We start from the raw sequence: 20,663 nt of genomic DNA, 5'->3' as shown, positions 1-20,663 counted from the left end.
CAAGACTCAGCTGTTCACCTCCACCTCAAAGACAAAGGACACTCCTTTGAGGACAACAATGTTCACATTTTAGACAGGGAGGAAAGGTGGTATGAAAGAGGAGTCAAGGAAGCCATCTATGTTAAGCTGGAAAAACCTTCCCTTAACAGAGGTGGTGACCTCAGACATCATCTTTCCACCACATACAATGCAGTGATTCCATCCATTCCCAGGAAGTTTGCACATACTCACAGTAAGAACAAAGGGCTGTCAATCAGTCCCCCTCCGGCAGTTTCATAGTCGTTAGCCAGTCGTTAGACACACCTGGCCCAGTCAGCCAGAACATCACAGGTAATTATGGAAACATTTAGTGCTATTGTTTGTAAGTTTTTTAAGTTTTACCCAGACCCACCCACATAGGTCTGTAACCACATATAAACCATGTTTCCCCACCAAACAGTTAGAACTGATGAAGCTGCTTGGATGAGCAGCGAAACGTCTTCTAGAAAACTCTACAAGTCCAGACGCCTTGCTTCAATCTTCTCTACGTATGATGACCTGGATGACTGAGAATCTTCATCAACATCCCCCAACATTTAGCAACTTGTAGAAATGTAGAAATCTTGTTTATTTTAATGCTATGAATTCAAACTACACTGTATCATTTATACAGATTATCATTCAGCTCATTGTAAAAGTACAGCTGAATGGGTCCCTCTGCCTGCTAAGAAAAAACTTAGCGATCCAGAGTGGGTTGCCATTATGGGCCCCAAGTGGGATTGTCCGCAGGTTCCATAATGGCCCTGCATGTGTTTGCCTATGTGCCCTTATTGTGTTCCTTGGGGAAAATGGCGGACTTTCATTCCCAGCACTTTTACGAACTCCTCCTAGGGGATATGTCCAATCCAGCTTGGGCTGCAAGGAGTCGGAGGGAATGATTTTGGTGCAGTTCCTCTCTGTCTTGTACACATTTTCATAGTCACATCCGCACAAACAAGGTTAAACATGGATACAGAGAAGAGCGATTCAGTGTTTTTCCACTACCACACTATACTGGACTTTCCCTCAAACCCTCTCCACAATGTGCTGACCAGCTACAGGAGCTTGTTCAGCAGACAGACTCGGACTCACGCTGCACCACAGAGAGACACAGGAAATCATTCCTGCCTGCTGCAATCAAACTACAGACTGCTGTACTGACCAGTCATACAGACATGCACACAGGTAATACATACTAGTTCTTGTATGTTCTTGTATGCCATGCGCTTTACCAATTTTGTGCATTTAAGCTGAGTTAACCACACAGAAATCATCACAGAAGCTGACACAGACAGCTAAGATGATCACATTTTAATCACAGTTTAGTTTCTGCATACATTTTATATCATAGTAGACTATGTTTAACAGGGAAATTTAATGCAAAATAAGGCCAATTTCAAAGATGGCTTTCTTTCTTTCAGTTGCACTAGTCCTCACATCTAAATTCTCGGTATGTTTCGACCATATCCTCCAAGCCCAAACACGTATTTCGGTGATCAAGTTGACACTCTCCTGGTGTTGGCCAATACTCAACCCAGGTCCTCTCACCAAGCACATACTGATACCTGAGAACAGCAGAATACAAAATACTCTTTTCATTCAACAGTAACACATATACACGTACAAGACAGGTAAAATGTATTTGTAAAAATAGGAGAAACCCTTACGTTTTATGCTGTTCAACTCTACGAATGTCTCTGGATGAGCCCATGATGAGGTAGGTTTTCCCTTTAATCAGATTTAAAGCTGCTCTGCAATGTGGGAACGTGAGGAATATGCGCAGTTTACCCAAAGCACCAACATCAGTGTTTCCTGTAATTGGGATAGAGGAGAGGAGAGAGACAGAGAGAGAGAGCCGGTTCTTAGAGCAGGAAGTTGTAAGCTTGTACTTGAAAAAAAAAACAGAAAACAGAAGGTGAGGAAACAAGAACTATGACATTATGCCTAAGAAATGGAGATATCCACTGAAGGTCAGCATGCTAACCAGTTAGACACAAACCATGCTGCTGCATAATGAAGATGTAGCATCTATTCTGCCTTCAGAATAGATTCTTTGTTTCTAGTGTAGTTATCCAACAACCAACCTGTATGGTGATCTGCTAGATAAGCTAAATGATCTCTGCCAGTCTAGCTCTGTGGTGTTTACTCCAGAAATAATGACAGGTTGTCTGTGGATGCTCCCATTCATCTAGGTCATAGTCATGTCCAAGGGTTTAAACTGAGGCAACTCACTTTTTTTCCCAGTGGCTTCTTTGGTTCTGCTGCTGTTCTGGTGGGGAGTCTCTATGCGCTCGGGACCTCTGTGGGTGGATCTTGGAGGAACTCACCTGACTAAGATCCCTCTTGTTGGTTAATGGTCAGTTAACGACCAGAACCTGTCAGTTTTACGACCTGGTGTTTGCTCCTGGGGTTTGTTCTTGTCCTGAAGCCAAGCCACGTTACCCAGGTTTTTCTTGCCATGCCATGTATTTTAATATTGTTTGCCTTTTTGTTTGTCTTTTGATTCAGCCTAGCTCTAGTCTTTGTTTAATTCTTGTTTTTGCCTCGCCTCGTCCTTTTGCCACACTTGTGTGATTTTAGTTTGCTTTGTTTGCCCTCCTGGCTTTAAATAAAAGACCGTTTTTTGAGTTTTGAACCGCTCTCTGCGTACTGCACCTGTGTCCTCCTCCTGACGAACCCTGACAGTCAGGGCCTTGTGCAGGACTAGCTAACGGCCCACTGTTAGACAGGTGAGCGCTGATGATTTGCCCACTTTAACCAGGGAAGAGAAAGCGAAGAAAGCGGAAAAGAAAGCAGAGACACCCACCTTCTTTAATGATTTCCTCTATGCGCATTGTGTAACGATCTGTGGTAGAATCTTGCTGGAACTCTTCCACTTTCACTTTGTACACTGCAGACAGAGAGACAACGTGGATCCCTCCTCACAAACACTCAGAGACTGCATATTTTCATATGCAGTCATATGCAGTCATCTTTCATATGCAGTTTTCTTACCAAACTCGATTTTGTGGGTCCTAGTACTCTCACAAACTGTTTGTGTGCGCAGTTCATTGCTAATGTCTCCCTTCTTCTGCATGCTGCAGTTCTCTGTAAACACAAACATAGGCACCAGGTAACTGTGTGTGAATACATGTGACGATCAAAGAATCTGAGGTAAAATCCAACAAAAATAAAGATGAGCTGATGCTGCCTGAGGCCTCTGTCTCATTCCGTTTGTCACTATTGTCAAATTATTTTTTGGAAATCAAATGTGACCACATTTGGGGAAGAAGGTGGAGCTGCTTCATTCAGTCCCTCTCTCACTTTAAAATGGATAGCATACTTGCACTGCAAGTTAAATTTACTAGGCTCCATGCTCTATTGGCATATATCAGCTGGTAGTAGCTGAATGAAAACAGCACTGCGGATATAAAATTCAGTATTGCTCATCGATGATACACAGCGCCATGTTATTTTGGAAATTATTAAATATTTAATTTTTTAATTTGTGTGACCCCTACGTTTTTAATTGACTTATGTATGTGTTGATTGATTGGTGCTTATTTAGACATGGTTTGAGCCAGGGCTTTTATTTTGAAGTTTGTTTACCTTCGCATTAGTTCTGTTTTCATTGTGTTTCCCCCTCTTGTTTCAGGTGTCTTGACTTCCCCTTCCTCATGTGTGTTCCCTCCCCCTCCCGTTGATTACCTGCTCCGCCCTAATGTGCCTCACCTGTGTCCTATTGCCTTCCCGCCTCCCTTTGTATATAGTCTGTGTCTTTCTTCCCTCGCGTTGCCAGTTCGTCTTGTGAGTAATCCAAGTGTACCAGTCTTTTTACAGCCTGTTGGCCTTCGTGAGTTTTTTGGTGTTTCAGCATTCAGCCCTGTGTTTTTGGTTTCTCTTGTGTTTGACTCTGCTTGGACTTTCGGACTATGGTTTTTGCCTTTTGTACTGTTGCCGCGCTGACTCATCACCTGTGTACCAAACCCTAGCTAGTATTAAAGGATCTTGTTTAACTCTTACCTCTGGCTCCTCTTCTGCATCTGTGTCCTCCATTGAAACACCTCATGACACAGTTTCAAGCAACAAAGTGGTGATTTATGGTAAACCAATTTTAATGGGCGTTTAGGGAAAAATGCACTTTGTAAGCGGCACACTTGCTGGGTTTGAAAATGTCTTACTTAGTTTAGGCCCCATTTTTAGTTGTCTAATACAATATAACTAAGTTCATAGATAATGCAGGATGATAAATGAATAATGCTCACCTTCAGCACATGGACAATCTTCACCATTGCAGAGTCGCAGTAGATGTCCAGCTTTCCTCTCTGGATGGTAGAATTTTACACAATGCGTTTCTGCAATGGAAAGAGAGATTTCTGAAAATGATTTTGTGCTAATTGAAGCAATGTTTTAAATGGTACATACATTTAAATACAATATAACATCTTGAAGCTAGCAGAAACTGAATGTTACTTAGACTTACGGTCATAGTATTCATAGACTGACACAGCAGCTGGCTGCACGACTCCCACTTTGATCTCTTGATGGATCCTAAAACTGATCTCCTCTGGTTCACTGTGTGATACCTGTGGACAGATGTACACAATTAAGAAAAAAAATAAAGGTGGAAAAAGGGTAACAGGAGGGAGAACAGGTGCCTCACCTTGTCTAGGTAGAGGATGAGTGAACCTCGTTCTGACAGGAATTTGTTCATCTCATATTTTGAAATTATCCGGGCATGGCCACTAGACAACTACACAGAGAGATAAACACTAGGATGCATAACCTTGATCCTCTTAAACATTAAATATTTGAACTCTGTTGAAGGTGAATATATGTAAATGCTTACTGCATCCAGGTCATCTTTGTTAGGAGTGAAGCCAGTAAGCAAACCGATATCTAAGATTGACATGCTAGCATCATGGCTGCTGTTCTTATGCCTGCACACAGAGAAGATGGAAGAATTAAATTTACAAAATGTCTGCACTGTAGCTGAATTATCACATGTGTGATGTACTCACAAAACCTCAATCTTCAGCTTGTATACCCTGTTGTCTTCACCCATTTGCTCTAATGGATAACAACATGAGCATAAGTATAGGTTGAAATCATGACAAATGGATAAAAATACACAGTGACTGAGGGCACTGAGTTACCTGGGATGAGCTCCACTGACAAATTAAACCTCTTACAGTCACTTTCTGTTAGTTTGGGCTCAGCATAATACAGTGACACCATCTGTCACACAGATAAATTTTAATATTGTTTTGTTATAAACAAATTCTATAAGAAGTAATAACTTAACAACTTACTTTCAGTGTTGCTTCTCCTGTGCCTGTAGCAACAACTGTCACATTTTGGTTAATATCCTTGAGCTGTTTTGGGATTTAAATGTATAGCACATATACACAGGGATTAGCAGAGGACACACACACATATACATTATGGGTTATGTGTGTATGAATGAATGCATTCTCACGTTTTCTCTTCTTGTAGCATAGTGGTTATTCCTGTTGAAGCTGAACCTGACCGACTTTAACCGTCCCTGCACCTTGATTTCCACATTCAGATCATACTCTGGTTCTTTAGCTATGGCCCAGTACTCTGCGACAGCCTGGTACACAGTTATTGTAGCCTGGAGAGAACGCAAGATTAAGCTCAGATGAAGTAAAAAAACTAACTAACTAACAAATGCATGGTCAGAAACACTTTGTGTTACCTGAGTTGAACCGTAGCCTCCGCCCACAAAATCCTGTTGATTGAACCATCTCACAACCCGTCCTGCATCTTCTAAAGCCTTTATTAACACACACACAAGACAGGAGTTGAAATGTCTGTTACCAATGGAGCGTTGGAGAGTGGGGGGTATTTGTTATATGCACACGCATCCAGGAGTAATTATCCAGTTTACTTGGCATGGTATTTCTGTTAATTCAAAAAAACTGTTTTTGTAAATTGTCATGAAGACAACCTAAAGAAACTGGAATATTAATAAAAACTATAAAACATATTTTACTGTCTTTTCTTGTCCAACACACACAGGTCTAACTCACTTTGGCCTTGACCAGAGCGAGTAGAGCATAAGCTGTGGCCTCCAGTGTGTAAATATCTCCACTAGGTACAGTCCAGTGGGCTAAGTCTGTAAGACACACAAATAGGGTTTTTTATTACTATGCTGTATTTTAAACAAGATTAGATCAATAGTAGTTCTTTACTGTATAATGTTAAAACTGCTGCGATTAAGCTCTGATTATTGCTTTCACAAAATTTGAAATAAACTATTTCAAATTTCACTATTCTACTCTGTTTTTCTGCTGGTGTTTCCTGGTTCCGTCTTCCATTGGAGGTGCTCACCTTCCAATGTGGTGGGGCATGACTGGCGACTGGCGCAACATTTGTCTTAATACTTTCACTGCAAATGAATGTGTTTTTTGGGATGCAGAAATAAATAGTTGATTGTTGTTGTGTTGTTGACTGACACACATGCATGAGTATGACCATGATACTAGTGATGTCTAAACAACTAGCCTAGTAACCTATGTTTTAGTAAGTACTGGTAAGTATCAAGTGCTGAGTATAAATAGAGAGTGAAAACAGACCTGAGGAAACAAAGTTGTAGAGGAGCTGCTTGTTCAGTTTGTTTTCAATAGACAGGGCGTAGGATGACATGGCAATAGCATATGGGTTGGTAACATTGGGCAAGCGCTTCTCCAGGTATGCCACTGCTTTGTCTATGCTGGAAGACAGACTCTGCACAGATGGAAAAAAGAGAAATAAAGACAAATCAACAAGAAGAATCATGAATGTAACCGCCAACCTTCTGGTTATTGGACAACCCTGCTCTACCACTGAGCCACTGCTGCCCCTAAGGAATGTTACATTTCTTCTTCATATGATCCATATAAAACATAAGAAGGACGAACCGCCCATATTTTCAAAACTTACTCTAGCTACTTTAATGCACTTAATACATTTACATGCATATTTACACTGGTGTATGTTAGGCATGGGACGGTTCAGGAAAAAAAATCTGAACCATTTGGTTGTTTGGTTATTGTTAGCATGTTGCCAGAGTGTTACTTTCTCATTGGTCCTCATTTTGTCATTGTTAACATACATTTTATGTATCGGATTTATTAATTAAAGACAAAAACAGCTCTATGTTGTGAGGTGATTGTTTTTCAAGAAAATATTATTTTAGTGTAGTACTCACATTAACAGATTCATTGCATATTGATTTTGACTCCTGCATGGCAATGAGGCAGAAGGCTGTCAAGGAGACATCTGAGTCTTTGCCGGCCACATCACCCTACACACACGCACGCACACACACACAGTAAATAGTCTATATTTATCAACACATGGGTGCATAGCCAGGGCAGGGGATCAAACTGCCAACCTCAGAGTTGAAAAACAGGTCATGAGTGGCATGTACATCTTTGAAAGATGGATTAAATCTGTGAACTTACAATCATCTCGCCATGGACTACTCTTCCAACTTCGCAAAACTTGCCATCAGGTTCCTGTGTTTTGAGAATCAGGAAGTTTACAGCATTACAGAGCACGTTGTTTTCCACTTTTACCAGAGGGTGGGACATGGAAAACACCTTGAGAACATAGGCTGTCAGCCTTAAATAAGACAAGAGAGAGTGCATTTAGTTTAGTTTCATTTTGTTGCACATACAATACAAACTCACAAAAGGTATATTTCAATGAATGGATGTTCGAGTGCCTTACCAGGTGCTGTTTATTCCATTGACAAACGTACTAAACGACCCATCATCATTGCGGTAAGCCAGCTCGTTATGGTAGCCTGCAAAAAAAATTTTTAATTGATCATTTTTAATTGATCAATCGATCAACCTTTATTTATAAAGCGCCTTACTACAACCAAAGCGATTTAATAATAATAATAATAAGAATACATTGAACTTATATAGCGCTTTTTAGGACACTCGAAGGCCCTTAACAGATGCATTATTCATTCACACCACATTCATACACAAAGTGACAGTGGTAAACTACAGTGGTGGCTGCCAAGGTGCACCTACAGTCATGGGCAAAAGTTTTTGGCAGTGGCACAAATTTCACATTTTACAAACTTTCCTGCTTGTGATTATTTTTTACACATGTTTCAATGCTAAATTGAAGAAGAATTATAATAATTTCATAACTTTTAAAGATATTTATTGCCAAATACATCAAATTTGCATGAAGAGTCAATATTTACAGTGTTGACTTTTTTTCTTCATAACTTCTGCAATTCATTGTGGCATGCTCTCCAAGCCACTTGATTATCACTTTTGCCTTGACATGGTGCTTCATCATGCTGGAAAACACACAGATCTCCATCAAACTGCTCCTGGATTATTGGCAGAAGTTTCTCCTGCAGGACCTTTTGGTACCATTCTTCATTCATTAGTGTTTTTTGGGGTGAGCCCAATCCCATGGATGAGAGGCAACACCACATAAGGGGACAACAGTGGCGCAGTGGTATAGCAGGGTTGTCTAGTATCCGGAAGGTTGGTGGTTCAATCCCAACTCCTCCCTCCCTAGTCGCGCGCCTTGCTAGTCATTGTATGACACAGCCGTAAAGAATTTCCCTCTGGGCTTAATACAGTATCTAAAATAAAAATAAAAAAAAAAACACACATGCATAGTTTCAGGATGTTTCACTGTTGGTGCAACACAGGACGCATGGCATCATTCTCCTTTTCTTCCCTGAACATCTGATCTCCCAGCTGTCCTAAAAAGTCTGAAGGGAGCTTCATCAGAAAAAAATTATTTTGGACCAGTCCTCTGCTGTCCAGTCCTTGTACATTCTGCAGAAATTGAGTCTGTCCTTCATATTTTTATTGGACAGAAGTGGCTTCTTTGCGGCCCTCCTTGACACCAGACCATTGTCAAAAAGTCTTTGCCTCACTGTGCATGCAGATGCACTCACACCTGCTTGTTGCCACTCCTGAACAAGCTCTGTACTGGTGGCTACACAATTCTGTAGCTGAGTCCGCAGAAGAAAGCGGTCCTGGCCGGACAATCTTGGACGTCCTGAAGCCTTCCTTACAGCAGTTGAACCTATCTCCTGATGATCCGGTAAATAGTTCTTTCAGGTGCAATATTCTTAGAATCACTTTCCTTGCATGTGAGGCCACTAATGAAAAGTAATGAAGGCTGCAAACATTTCTTTGGAGGAAGCCATTGTTAAATAATGGTTAAAACACAGAATTTGTGCCACTGCCAAAACTTTTGGCCATGACTGTACAGCCTCTCCAACCACTGCCGATTCACACACCAGTGAGTGCACTGGAGGCAATGTGGGTCTTACCCAAGGACACAACAATGACTAGGGGTCGAACCACCAACCTTCTGGTTATTGGACAACCCTGCTCTACCACTGAGCCACTGCTGCCCAAATTTAAGTGCAAAAACAGTAAGAATGAAAGAAATAATAAAAACAATAAAAGAATACCAATAAACACAATAAAACATATAAAAAGAGACACAGTGATGTATTAAAAGCCATCCTGAATAGGTGAGCTTTAAACAGTGGCAGGTTGACAAGCAGCTTGCACCTAGACCGAGGGACCTGTAAAAGCTGCATTAAAAACAAACAGCAGAAGTCCCGTACTTTTAACAGTGTTAGGCAATCATACATCAGCAGAGATGACACATCATGAGTGACATACAGCAGAAACACAATAATTAATAGTGTTCTTGACAGAGCCAGACACCATACCATGCACAACGCGCCATCTTGATTTGAGGATTGCTATCCTGCACTGCTGCTTTTTACTGACTGTCATTCAATTCTGCATTGATTCATGTCTACTGGAAGCATTTTAGAAGTCCTTTGGACTGAGATCCTATGCACTCTATAGGCACTTACCAAATTACACAGATACTGCACTTACATCTGTATGAGCTTACCAGTTGTTATGTGTCCAAGGGCCTCATCCCGTTTCTGAAACCCCACAGTTTCCCATTGGTTAGTTTTGTCCAAATATGTGGTTGCAATGACGGGCAGAGTCATGGTTATCATGTTCTGCTCTCCACATCCAGAGGGCTGGAGGATAAAAGATGCCATTGATGATCCACTGATTACATTCTCCACCAGTACACTAACTTGTTCTCTCCCTGGATGCAAACACATGACAGGAAAAGCTCAACAATCACAACAATCAATCAGTGAGATCACTATTTACACCAATGTAGAGGTTATAGTTCATGCATTACAGCTCATACTGCTACATGCTACATCTCACCCATCACATAAATCTGTGTGCTTGTAGGTGTGTTTGGAACCACATCACTTCTAGCAATTCCACTGTTTATAGTTTGTTCTTGTTTACCATCTGAAGGAAGAAACCAAGTGGAGATGGGTGTAAATAATACAAAATAAATCTTACTACATCACTATAATGTAGCTTTAATCAGTAAACTCACCAACGCCTATTTTTGTTGGATCTATAGGTATGACTATAGGGGTTTTGATCAGCACGCCTTTAGGCTGTGAAGAAAAACAGGTCAGATTAGTGTTAATTCATTCTGACAGTAGTCTAAAGCAGTGGTCCCCAACCACCGGGCCGGGGATCGTACCGGTCCATGGGTCATTTGGTACCGGGCCGCATAGAAAGACTGAGCAAAAAATATATTATTCATTATCTGAGTCTGAAAGCTGTTTCATTTATAAATCGATCAGATTCATCCGCCTGTGCCTTTAAGCTCCTGCCCAGACGCTTGTCTCGGTCACGGGATACGGCACCCCAAAATTAAGCCCACAAGCTAGCAAAAATGAATAAAAAACAAACGTCTTTGGAGAGCTTCTTCGGAAAGGGGAAAAGGCCTAACGAGGAGACAGAAGAAGAGGAGCCTACCCCTTCAAAGAAAAAGAAACCCGCATTTAAAAGACTGTATCAGGAGTCCTATACGGATATATTGCAACAAGTAATTCTCACACACCAAGTCCGCTCTGAGTGATATGTGGCGAAAGACTCGCAAATGAGGCAACGAAGCCTTCAGAACTGCTTTGGCACTTAAGACCAAGCACCCTGCATTAAAAGACAAGCCATGGAGTTTTTTGAAAGAAGAAAACGTGAACAAGAAGGACAGAAGCAATTAATAACGTCATTGTCTTCCATTATCCCCAAATGGGACCGCCTCATTGCTGAGAAAGCTCAAAAGCTCCCACTAATTAAGCATAAGAGTAAGTTGTCTTTGTATGCACTTTGTTTTTATTTTATTTATTTTTTTCTGTGCCGGTCCGTAAAAATATTGTTTTACATGATACCGGTCCGTGGTGCAAAAAAGGTTGGGGACCGCTGGTCTAAAGGGCACCGACAAACAAGATATACAGTCTCTCTCACCACCACCAGCAACTTTTTTATGATTCCATCACTTATCGATGAGCCCTTCACAGCTGCTTTGACCTCAATGGTACGTTCGCCGTCCTTCATGGGAATGATGACAAAAGGTACAGATCGCGAAGTCTCCGCCCTAATAGTGACCTCCTGACGATACTTTCCACGCCTTGAGGCTGCACTGCACACATGCTCTTCCTCAATGAGTTCCACACGTACCTTCGAGGCAGGACAAAGATGAAGAAAAAGGCTGAGATATGTGTAGGTGATCAAATACAACATTTCTATTCTTTGCATTTACAAATAGAACCTTCAAGAAGAAGAAGAAGCATCTATCTTCAATAAAAATATCATCATGATGCAATGATATATCTGAGCAAATGTAGAAAAGTGTACATACCGTAAAACTTCAAATAATAGCCCGGGCCTTTATTTGCCTAAATCGCAAAATTGTCCCTGCTTATATTTGGGACAGGCGACTATTTGGGGCAGGCCTTTAAATATTCCGGCGAAAAAGCCATCCACAACTAGCTGAAAAGTTGTCCACATCCCTTCCATCATTAATGTCATCGTACATTTCTTTAGCTTTGTTCATGTGTCTCCATGACAATGTCACACGTTGGCATAAATTGATGTTGTTTTTTGTGTTATATTTATAGCTATATATTTGCTCCTTACCTTATGAGAAAATCAGACCCGGCTTATAATTAAGGCCGGCCTTTATATGTCCAAATCCATAATTGGACCGGCATCAGTTCGGGACCCAGCTATTATTTGAAGTTTTACGGTAGACTACAGAAGGAGCTGTTATAATTCCTTTTTTCTCCACATTGTGTTTTAGGTCCACTGTTAAGTGTTGTTTTAGCCTTACTGTGACAGACTCAGGACTGTAGTTGTGAAGGATTGCTTTAATTTCCAGCTGCTCATCACGGACAGCAGAATAAGGCAGTCTGAGATCAATGAAGAATTCCTTCTTCACAATCACTGACATTGGCTCACCAACACAGATTCCTTAAAAATAAGACAATAAATCAGACTTGGATTTTGCAGGAAGTTAAAAAAGGAGAGCCCCCACAAGTGTAGGAAAGAGCCACATTTGTGGGAATAATTGCTGAATTCACAGACAGGTATCTGCGGCTGAATCCTCACCGCGGGTTCTTGACAGGCTAATTCCAGTGAACTGCCATGTTGTGATTGAGCCTGGCAAAGGAACACCTTTTGAAATTGATGTGGTCTCACTGAAATGCAGAGGAAGTGTTGACACAGCAGCTTTACATTAGAAAGGGCTGAATACATACAGATATGTGTATACAGATTTCAGTTGTCTCACCAGTTAGGTGTTACTGGAGAACAAGCAGGCAAGGTGATTATTGTCCACTCCCAACTTTCAGGAAATTTTGTGCGAGAAACAATCTCGGTGCTGTCCAAGTAATCACTGTCATTGTCCTCACCTGAAGTACAAAACATAGTATCATAGTTTTTAAATAAGAACCACACATAACCATCATCCACGCCTTGTTCTCATGTCTTACTGCGAGCCAGCTGAAGATTTTCCTCCCTCCTCTCCTTTCGCACTTTTTTCATCTCAGTACAGCAGTAAAGGAAGGCATCTTTGCAAGCCTGACCATCCACAATGTAGTTCATGCGTCTCTCGCAGGAATATGAAACAGGGATTTCTTTCATGCCATCCAAACAACACTCACGCTCTGTTTTCTCCTGATATCTACTTACTGGGGGGGGAAAGATTCATGTTTACATCTTGGGAGAAATATTAGTGTTAGAATTGTGTTGTTCTTCATTTAAGAAGTGCACACAAGCAAACAAATACTTACACATACTGGTTGTGACCTCCATTAAGGTAGCAGCTCGTTTTTTCCTTTCTGGGGCAGCGCATTTCAGTCCTGCAAATACAGACCAAGTCTTTAATATGCTAAATACATTCATCATGATTAAAAAAAGAAACAACTGGGGTCAAATACACAAACAAATACACATTATTTTCAATTGTGTAACTATGCAGTATTGAGTGCATCAGTGCACTGTGCCTTGTTGTTATCAGAGTTGAATCCACTTTGATGCTGCTGATTTGCTGTACTAACAACAAGCTAAAGGTTTCCTACTTTTTTATTAAATTGAAGAACTTTTTCCCAATCTTTTTGAACGTTACCTTTGATACCTTTGATCTAAAAAAGCTCACTAGGTGCCAGCTGACACAAGGATTTTAGATGCTTGTCTATATAAAGTGTTACGGTAAAGGCTGTTACATACTCCACAAGAAGAAGCGGAAAAGCTTCGTCAGGTGCACAGAATCCACACAGGTCAAACAATACTGTCTGCCAGACCTATTGTTCAATCTATTATCGTGCTACCAGCACAAACACGCGACCTCTCTGAACATCACTGGCTCGTTATCCCTGCAGCGGGAGTTCTGCACATATATGAAGCTCGTGAAGTATGAAAAGTCCGGGCCGAAATGAACATTCTTGTTCTTGTCACCTCAGGAACACAAACAGATTTCTCTGTTTTTGTGGAGTATGTATGTACAAATGCAGCAAAGAAAAGGTCCAGAATTCAGTAATTACCTTTGATACAAGTTGAGTTACATTTCATTTTTCTCAGATGTCACATTGTGCTGTTTATGTGGATAAAATAAGGCTGTTATAACCAGAGCACCTTGTCTGTACGGGGTCCCAGAAGCAGTGCTGGTCACAAACAGAAGGCCAGCATCAAAGAACACACCCATACTGTCCTTTCCTCCTCCTGGTGTGCATCCTGTGTCATGCTCCTCTACTATGTCCCATATCTGCAGCGTAGAAATCCATAAATCCAGGGTTACTGCGGGTAAACATCGTTTGACTTCATGGGTTTAAAACTACTAAAAAGCAATTTATTTGAAAAGAAAATAACCTTTTTCTGGGTGAGTCGCAGCTTGTTGTTTAAGACGTAGACACCTTTGTCAACTGCGACCAGTCCCACTGTGGCCCCTGGATCTCCTGTGACTCTCATACCAAACATCTTACTGGGTTCATAGGATGGTACATGTCTTGTTGGCTCCAGCCTTAACTAAAGGAGAAGCGCAATAAATGACACATGCAGATGCTTAAAAATGTGTTTAAGAAGTGATTCATATTTTTGTCCTTTTTCTTTTACATTGTATCTCTCACCATGCCCATGCAGGAGACTTTTACGTTCACCCAAACAGAGTCTGACACCACTTCATCGGCAGTTGGATGGTAGTAGGCTACAACACGGAATGAAGGTAGCATTTCCCTGTCGATAGGAAATATCGCCGCAATCAGAAGTTGGCCCTCTGTCCTTTTACGTTTAAAGTCCACGAGCTGGCCTCTGCTCAGGATCTGTGGATACAGATTAAACATTCATTTTTATTTAAGAACAGTTGCATACTATGCCCTTTCAGGCACAGTCTAAAACATATATTATGTAAGACATCTCACCAGCAATGTGATGTCATGATTTCCCTTGGTGTTGAGGTAGAGCAGGACCTTTAAGTTCTTTCCTAATTTCATCTCAGTTGCATCGACACCTGTAAAAAAAGATATGTTGCAATGAGTGTAGTAGTGTTGCGCGACTCCTAATGTTATTTAAGAATACTCCTCACTTATGTGGATATAATGGTTGCTGTTGGTTTGGTATGGAAAAGCTGTCATGTTGGCAGATGTTTGACGTTTATCTGAAATACGCCTATCAAGCGTCTTTGCCTGTAATTTAAAGTGGCCACACACACACACACACACACACACACATAGTGAACAAAAGAACAAAAGAACAATACGAACAGGCATGTTTTTACCGCTGCAGACTTACAGTGATTTCCAGTGTTTTTTGCATTGCCACTGTATTGATGGTAAGCCTTGCCATGCCATTGTCTTCAGTAATGCCACTGTCATCACCAGGAATAACAACAACTGGAACACCAGCTGCCGGAGACTCATCAGGATTCAGAACTTCAATCTGCCATCAAACATACAAACACAATCAGACAGTGAGGCTGCAATAACACACATTTTAGTATTAAAGTGGAAATACTGTTAAATATAAATTCATATTTTACCCAAACATCAAAGGTCATTCCTGGTTTGAAGTATTTTGGAGTTCTTTTGAAGTGGATGGTGTACGGTGACTGGACAATCTGGATACCTCTCAGCTCTGCCTCCACCATTTCACTACCTGTGACAGAAGCACAAAGAGAACATGTTACACTTTCCTCTCTGATTCAGATACAGACAGCTGAAAATGGCTGTCCTAAAACACATTCCACAAAGCTCTCTTTCTCACAATAAAACATTGTGTTCCACAGGTCTGATCACATGTCAGCTGTAATAATTGCTATCATGACTGTAACGCAACAGCAGCCTACACACATCATCATATCTTCATTTGTTTTTATTTGCTTCAGCTGTCCCTGCAGGAAACAACAGTATTGTTTTCCTATTGTTATAACAAATTGCATAATTTACCACAAGAAGACAACTTTTGCTTTATTGAAATTATGTGTTCATGTTTGATTAACCAAAAGAAAATTAAAATTAAAGCTGCAAGCAGCGATGACGGACTCCTTGCGGTCCTCAGGACTCGCAGCCGCCACCCTCCTATCTTTCCATGTCCTCTTTCCCCTGGTACCGGCACAAGCTGCGGTCTGCAGGGCAGAGTACACCAAAACATACAAATACAAAAGACAGGTCCACCGGCCAGTAGGTGGCGCAGTGACTGTAGCCTATGAGCATGTCAATGCGTGCAGGGTCAGATGTTCAGCATGGCTGTAAAGTGTCATCCACATATGATGAAGTATGAGGGAGATACAGCCACAAAAACATCTATTTCCTGTGCGTTGGCGAAGGGTCCACTTCGTGGTGGCGCCACAGCCAGACCGTATGATGAAGTGCTGCGTTTTTGATCACTTTTGGTCCCTAACCCCTTAAGGGAAAGCGCACCAATTTTCAGCCCTATCAAGCAATTCCCCTATGTTTCGTGCTCGGGCCCTAATAATAATAAACGCTTGCATTTCAATAGGGCTCTTGCACGTTTCGTGCTCGGGCCTTTAAAATAAAATAAAAAGACAATGTATAGATCTAATACTTTCTGACTTACCGGTATCTGTCAGCACACTGACAGCTACATATAAGAACTTCTTCTCAAGGTCAAGGATGTTTGAGTAAGTCTGTGTGATGTGATTCTGTCTCAGCGAAGCCTTTCCTTTACCTCTTTGAATCTAATGGGACATGATAAGGCAATGGATATTACAGCAATAACTCAGTGAACAGGTACATTTTAATGTAAAGTCATGATGGCAGATACAGTGTTTTACTTCACAGACACGAGACACAGTGGGTACTTACCTGCACTCTCTGAAGAGAAGCTGAAAAGCTCTTCTTCTGACCTTCACATATAACTCCGAATACGACATAGGCTGTTCCTTCCACTTCCTGACCAAACAGATACCTGAAACCACAAGAGGAAGACACATTTAACCCATACAATAAAATAAATAAAACAAGCACCACACAACAAGTAATCCTTAAAAAAGCAACAACAAAACACATACGTAGCTGCGATGTCAACAGTGAACTCTTCACTGTCCACATAGAAGAAATTGCTTGAAGGTGTTAGTTTAACCTCAAAACTGGGCAGGACTGAAAAAGGAAAATACTTTTATTTACAATTTTGGTAAAGAAATAAAAAAAATACCTGCATTTAAGAATAGAAGGTCTTACCGTACTCTTTGACCTCGAACTCTGCAGAAAAGGTCTGCTGTGGGTTGCTTTGGAACATTGCCACCAACTTCCACACTCCAGTGCTAGGCACACAAAAACAAAGTAAAAAAAAAACTTCGTACTTAATCGTTTCTTTGTAAAGGGTTGTACGTTTATCTCTATGAAGTCTTTTAGACTGCAGCATCTGTAGTAAATGTAACAGAAAGAAGCTTAGAATTCAACTGAGTTTTAGACAACAGCACAATAGAAGCAGCATTACTGCACTGTGTGTGGTGTGTTGATCTTGAAATTGTTCCTAAGTCTTGACTTGCTTGTTTTTATAATCTGTTTTTTTGCACACTGTTTTGTGTATTTTGTGCTTGGGTGTTTTTTTGTTCCGTCTCCTGCAGGCGGCTCCTTCTTTTTCAGAATGGCAGGGCGTGGTCTCCGGTTGGCTGGGGGTGGGCACACCTGTGTTCCATCCATGCCTTAAACATGTGCCTGACTGCGCTTCGTCGCTGGATTGTCCTACCTTCTGCGGTAACATTCATGCCGCCTTGAAACTGCTTTTCTTGTGAATACTCTCTCGTGAAACTCGTTTTTGCTCCTTTTCCCCAGGTGGTCGACACTGCCCCTCCAGCCAGCAACCCTGCCAGTCAGCCTCCCCTTTGTTTAAATTCAGCTCAAACCTGTGTGTTTGATCAATTAAATCATCTCAACTTCCTTCTATCTGTGGTCTGCTTCTGGATCTATTAGAACCATTAGAACAAGCAAAACCTAACATGTGTGTTGCTAAGCAGCATGTGACCATGAATGTTCTAATCTTGTGCATCTGGTGGTAATAACAGTACAATGAAATACCCACCTAACAATTTCACCGAGTGCATAATGTCCAGAGTACATTCCTGATGTCATGGTAACACTATCTGAATGCTGCAAAATGATGTTATCAGGGGTCTGAGAAAAGAGAACATTAAACTCATTTATATACATTTATGTTGCAAATACTGGCTAATCTGATGTTATAAAGAGTAAAACACAATACCACAATCTCGATGGAAATGGTAGAATCAGTTCCAGTGTTCTCCCCTACAGGCTTCATGTCAGGTGTCACTCCAAATATCCTATAGTGAACTAACAAATGAAGGAAGAGGTTAAAGGAGGGTGTACAAATTTGGATTTTTGTCATGTAATTGCTTTTATTGTGGCACAGACTTTAACCCTCATGGACTGTTCGCAAACACTACCCTTATGTGTTGTTCGGGACAAAAACATCCCCTAACTTTAACGGTTTTAAAAATATATCAGATAAATATTTTTTTGAAATTTTTTTGCATAGACCTTTTAATTAACTTCAGTTCTAATCAACAGTAGTGAAAAAATCATTTTCCCCCAGGAAAATTGAAAAAAAAAATCCAGTCCACATTCACCTTTTCTATTAAAAATGAGCCATTTTGTGTATTTTTTTCCAATTTTCAGCACCACCCCTTATAAAATTGGTGATTAAAGGGTTAAAATCCTGAAACCCTTTTTTTCACTACTGTTGATCAGAACTGAAGTTCATTTAAAGGTCTATGCAAAAAAATTTCAAAAAAATATTTATCTGATATATTTTTAAAACCGTTAAAGTTAGGGGACGTTTTTGTCCCGAACAACACATAAGGGGGTAAAATTTGCCCACAGTGTACTGTTGACCTATGGAAAATTTTATAATCATATTAACAAAATGTATGTAAAATTAAGCTTGTTGAGCAAAAATGATTCAATTCGTTCACATATTGACAAAGTTATGGCCAAAATAAACAGAAAAATTTCTCTCAGAGGACAAAAATGTCCCGAACAGTGCATAAGGTTAAACATGTTAAAAAAATCTTCTGGCAATCATCTCAAAAGTAGTCACGTAACACACTCCTCACCTTTGCTGTTAGGGGTGTAGAGGGTCTTGTCCGTCTGAATAAAGATGTAGCCAGACTGGAAGGACACTAAAACAACCTTCTCCAGTGTTTGTCCAGGAAAATCAGCTTGCAGGTAAACATGCTGCTTCATGGAGGCATCCCTGCTGAAGTCTGCAGTAGGAATCTGAAACCAGATTTTAAAAGTGTATCATAGCACTTCTGAATAATCAATGTTTCTAGAGGCCAGTAACCTATTTATTCACCGCTATTTCCCCAAATGCCTGGAACATGTTTGCTTTGTTAAGGGTCACAGTGGTGTGTGCCAGCTCTTTGCTTTTGGTTGGATGGTTCTTCACTCTGATGTTTACAGTGATGTTTTCATTTTCAGTGCAGTCTTGCATCTCCACAAAGATCTTTTCTAGTGTTCCCACCCTCAGCAGGTTGGGGGCAGACAGCACTTTCCTGCATAGAGTAGGGCAGAAAGAGGGAATATTCTCCTGACATAGAGACATTCAGGATAAACTACTCACTCTCATTTCTGGTGAAATGAATCCTATTAGGGATCTGATATTCTAGATCAGAATGTTAGTACATTTTAGGTTTTGTTGTTGTTGTTGTTTTTTTTATTATTGTAATGACCAGAGTGCCTTATCTTCTTCCTCGTGTTTGCCTGATGTGACTAAAGTAAATCTCTCTTGATCTCCCTCTCCCTCCTATGATTTTTGTACTCAAGCTGAAATGTGCACGTTTCTTCCACATGACTGCAGAGAACATCAAGTTTTATTTTCTACAGATCCTGCATAATTCAGATTATACTTGTCCCTCCCACATCGATGTGACGGTGACCTTTTGATTATTAGCTAGTATAAACTTTAAGTAGCTGCCTGCCAGTGTTTAAAGTCATGATTACTGTGCATATACCTAAACTGAACAAATTAAATAGATGTTACCCATACCTCGGGTTCTGTGGTAATAACAAAGGTCTACTCACAATGGAACTGCATCAGTTGGAAAAGTTAGGGAGGCTAGAGAGGCCAGCAGCAGCGACAGAGTCCCCCTCATCCTGCTCTGCTGTCAGTGTAGCCTGTGGCTCTGCAGCACCCTCCTTTTATCCACCTCACTGCTGCCTCCTCCATGCTCCTCCTGCTCCTGAAAACACGTAGTTGCAAATAATTACACGTGATTTCCCAGCAGCAGTTATGAAACCGGGTTTAAGTTTGATGAACTCTATGGCATAAAGGGTAAATGATAAAAAATCAATACAGGTCTGGATGTTTGAAAATAAAAATGGTGGACAACCTGACCTAAGACGGTCAAACGATGCCTCAGCATTCGTTCAGTCTTGTCTTGTTTGGAAAAATGTGAATTGTTCATATTCTAAATTAGATGCATGAATAATGATCAATGTGTACAAAGTAGTGTGGCGCAAGCTGTGTTGAGTAATTTCAAGGTAAAATACCTGGCAGGACCTTTTGATGTTTCAGTTGCTGGGACTGTTTTTGTTTAGCTGTTGTCGTTGATTAATTCAGGCCACTGGTGTGTTGTTCTACCACTGAAATATGAACGAGGGGACATATTTCAACACTTTACTGTATTTGTTTTTTTTCTATAATGTTACATTGTAGGGACATAAAAACTATGTTTCCCCACCAAACAGTTAGAACTGATGAAGCTGCTTGGATGAGCAGCGAAACGTCTTCAAG

General features: G+C 40.8%; 1 protein-coding gene across 2 annotated transcripts; it reads right to left on the bottom strand.

Annotated features, from left to right (window-relative positions):
* Positions 1 to 1,314: 1,314 nt before the first annotated feature.
* LOC114447696 (complement C3-like) lies at positions 1,315 to 20,077 on the bottom strand. Of its 2 annotated transcripts, XM_028424098.1 has the most exons (43): positions 19,952 to 20,077; positions 19,224 to 19,422; positions 18,982 to 19,144; positions 18,111 to 18,199; positions 17,931 to 18,022; positions 17,087 to 17,169; positions 16,918 to 17,005; positions 16,712 to 16,814; positions 16,464 to 16,584; positions 15,427 to 15,542; positions 15,180 to 15,326; positions 14,974 to 15,073; positions 14,810 to 14,898; positions 14,519 to 14,710; positions 14,262 to 14,417; positions 14,028 to 14,157; positions 13,187 to 13,255; positions 12,887 to 13,084; positions 12,685 to 12,805; positions 12,504 to 12,592; positions 12,226 to 12,365; positions 11,361 to 11,573; positions 10,441 to 10,504; positions 10,260 to 10,349; positions 9,925 to 10,131; positions 7,735 to 7,810; positions 7,467 to 7,626; positions 7,211 to 7,306; positions 6,597 to 6,747; positions 6,051 to 6,136; positions 5,717 to 5,794; positions 5,477 to 5,632; positions 5,310 to 5,372; positions 5,154 to 5,235; positions 5,019 to 5,067; positions 4,847 to 4,937; positions 4,661 to 4,750; positions 4,481 to 4,583; positions 4,263 to 4,352; positions 3,013 to 3,105; positions 2,825 to 2,908; positions 1,686 to 1,830; positions 1,315 to 1,583 (listed from the first exon to the last, which is right to left on the bottom strand). In XM_028424098.1, the coding sequence occupies exons 1-43, from the start codon at positions 20,020 to 20,022 to the stop codon at positions 1,445 to 1,447; spliced, it is 4,962 nt and encodes a 1,653-aa protein (XP_028279899.1). In that variant the 5' UTR covers positions 20,023 to 20,077; the 3' UTR covers positions 1,315 to 1,444. The 2 variants fall into 2 exon arrangements, with proteins under 2 accessions (XP_028279899.1, XP_028279900.1); XM_028424099.1 differs by lacking the exon at positions 19,224 to 19,422 and having other exon boundaries at positions 19,952 to 20,038.
* Positions 20,078 to 20,663: the final 586 nt, after the last annotated feature.

Source organism: Parambassis ranga, chromosome 15 (genome assembly GCF_900634625.1).
Source record: "Parambassis ranga chromosome 15, fParRan2.1, whole genome shotgun sequence".
Taxonomy (NCBI): domain Eukaryota; kingdom Metazoa; phylum Chordata; class Actinopteri; family Ambassidae; genus Parambassis; species Parambassis ranga.
This window is presented reverse-complemented; position numbering and strand designations above follow the sequence as displayed.

What these genes read in the sequence shown, in the direction of transcription:
- LOC114447696 (XM_028424098.1), bottom strand. Translation starts at nt 20,022, where the DNA reads ATGAGGGGGACTCTGTCGCTGCTGCTGGCCTCTCTAGCCTCCCTAACT. An exon ending in CACACAGATTTATGTGATGG is followed by an intron (nt 10,132 to 10,259) that starts GTGAGATGTAGC and finishes GTTTGCATCCAG; the next exon opens with GGAGAGAACAAGTTAGTGTA. An exon ending in AGAGTTGAACAGCATAAAAC is followed by an intron (nt 1,584 to 1,685) that starts GTAAGGGTTTCT and finishes TGCTGTTCTCAG; the next exon opens with GTATCAGTATGTGCTTGGTG.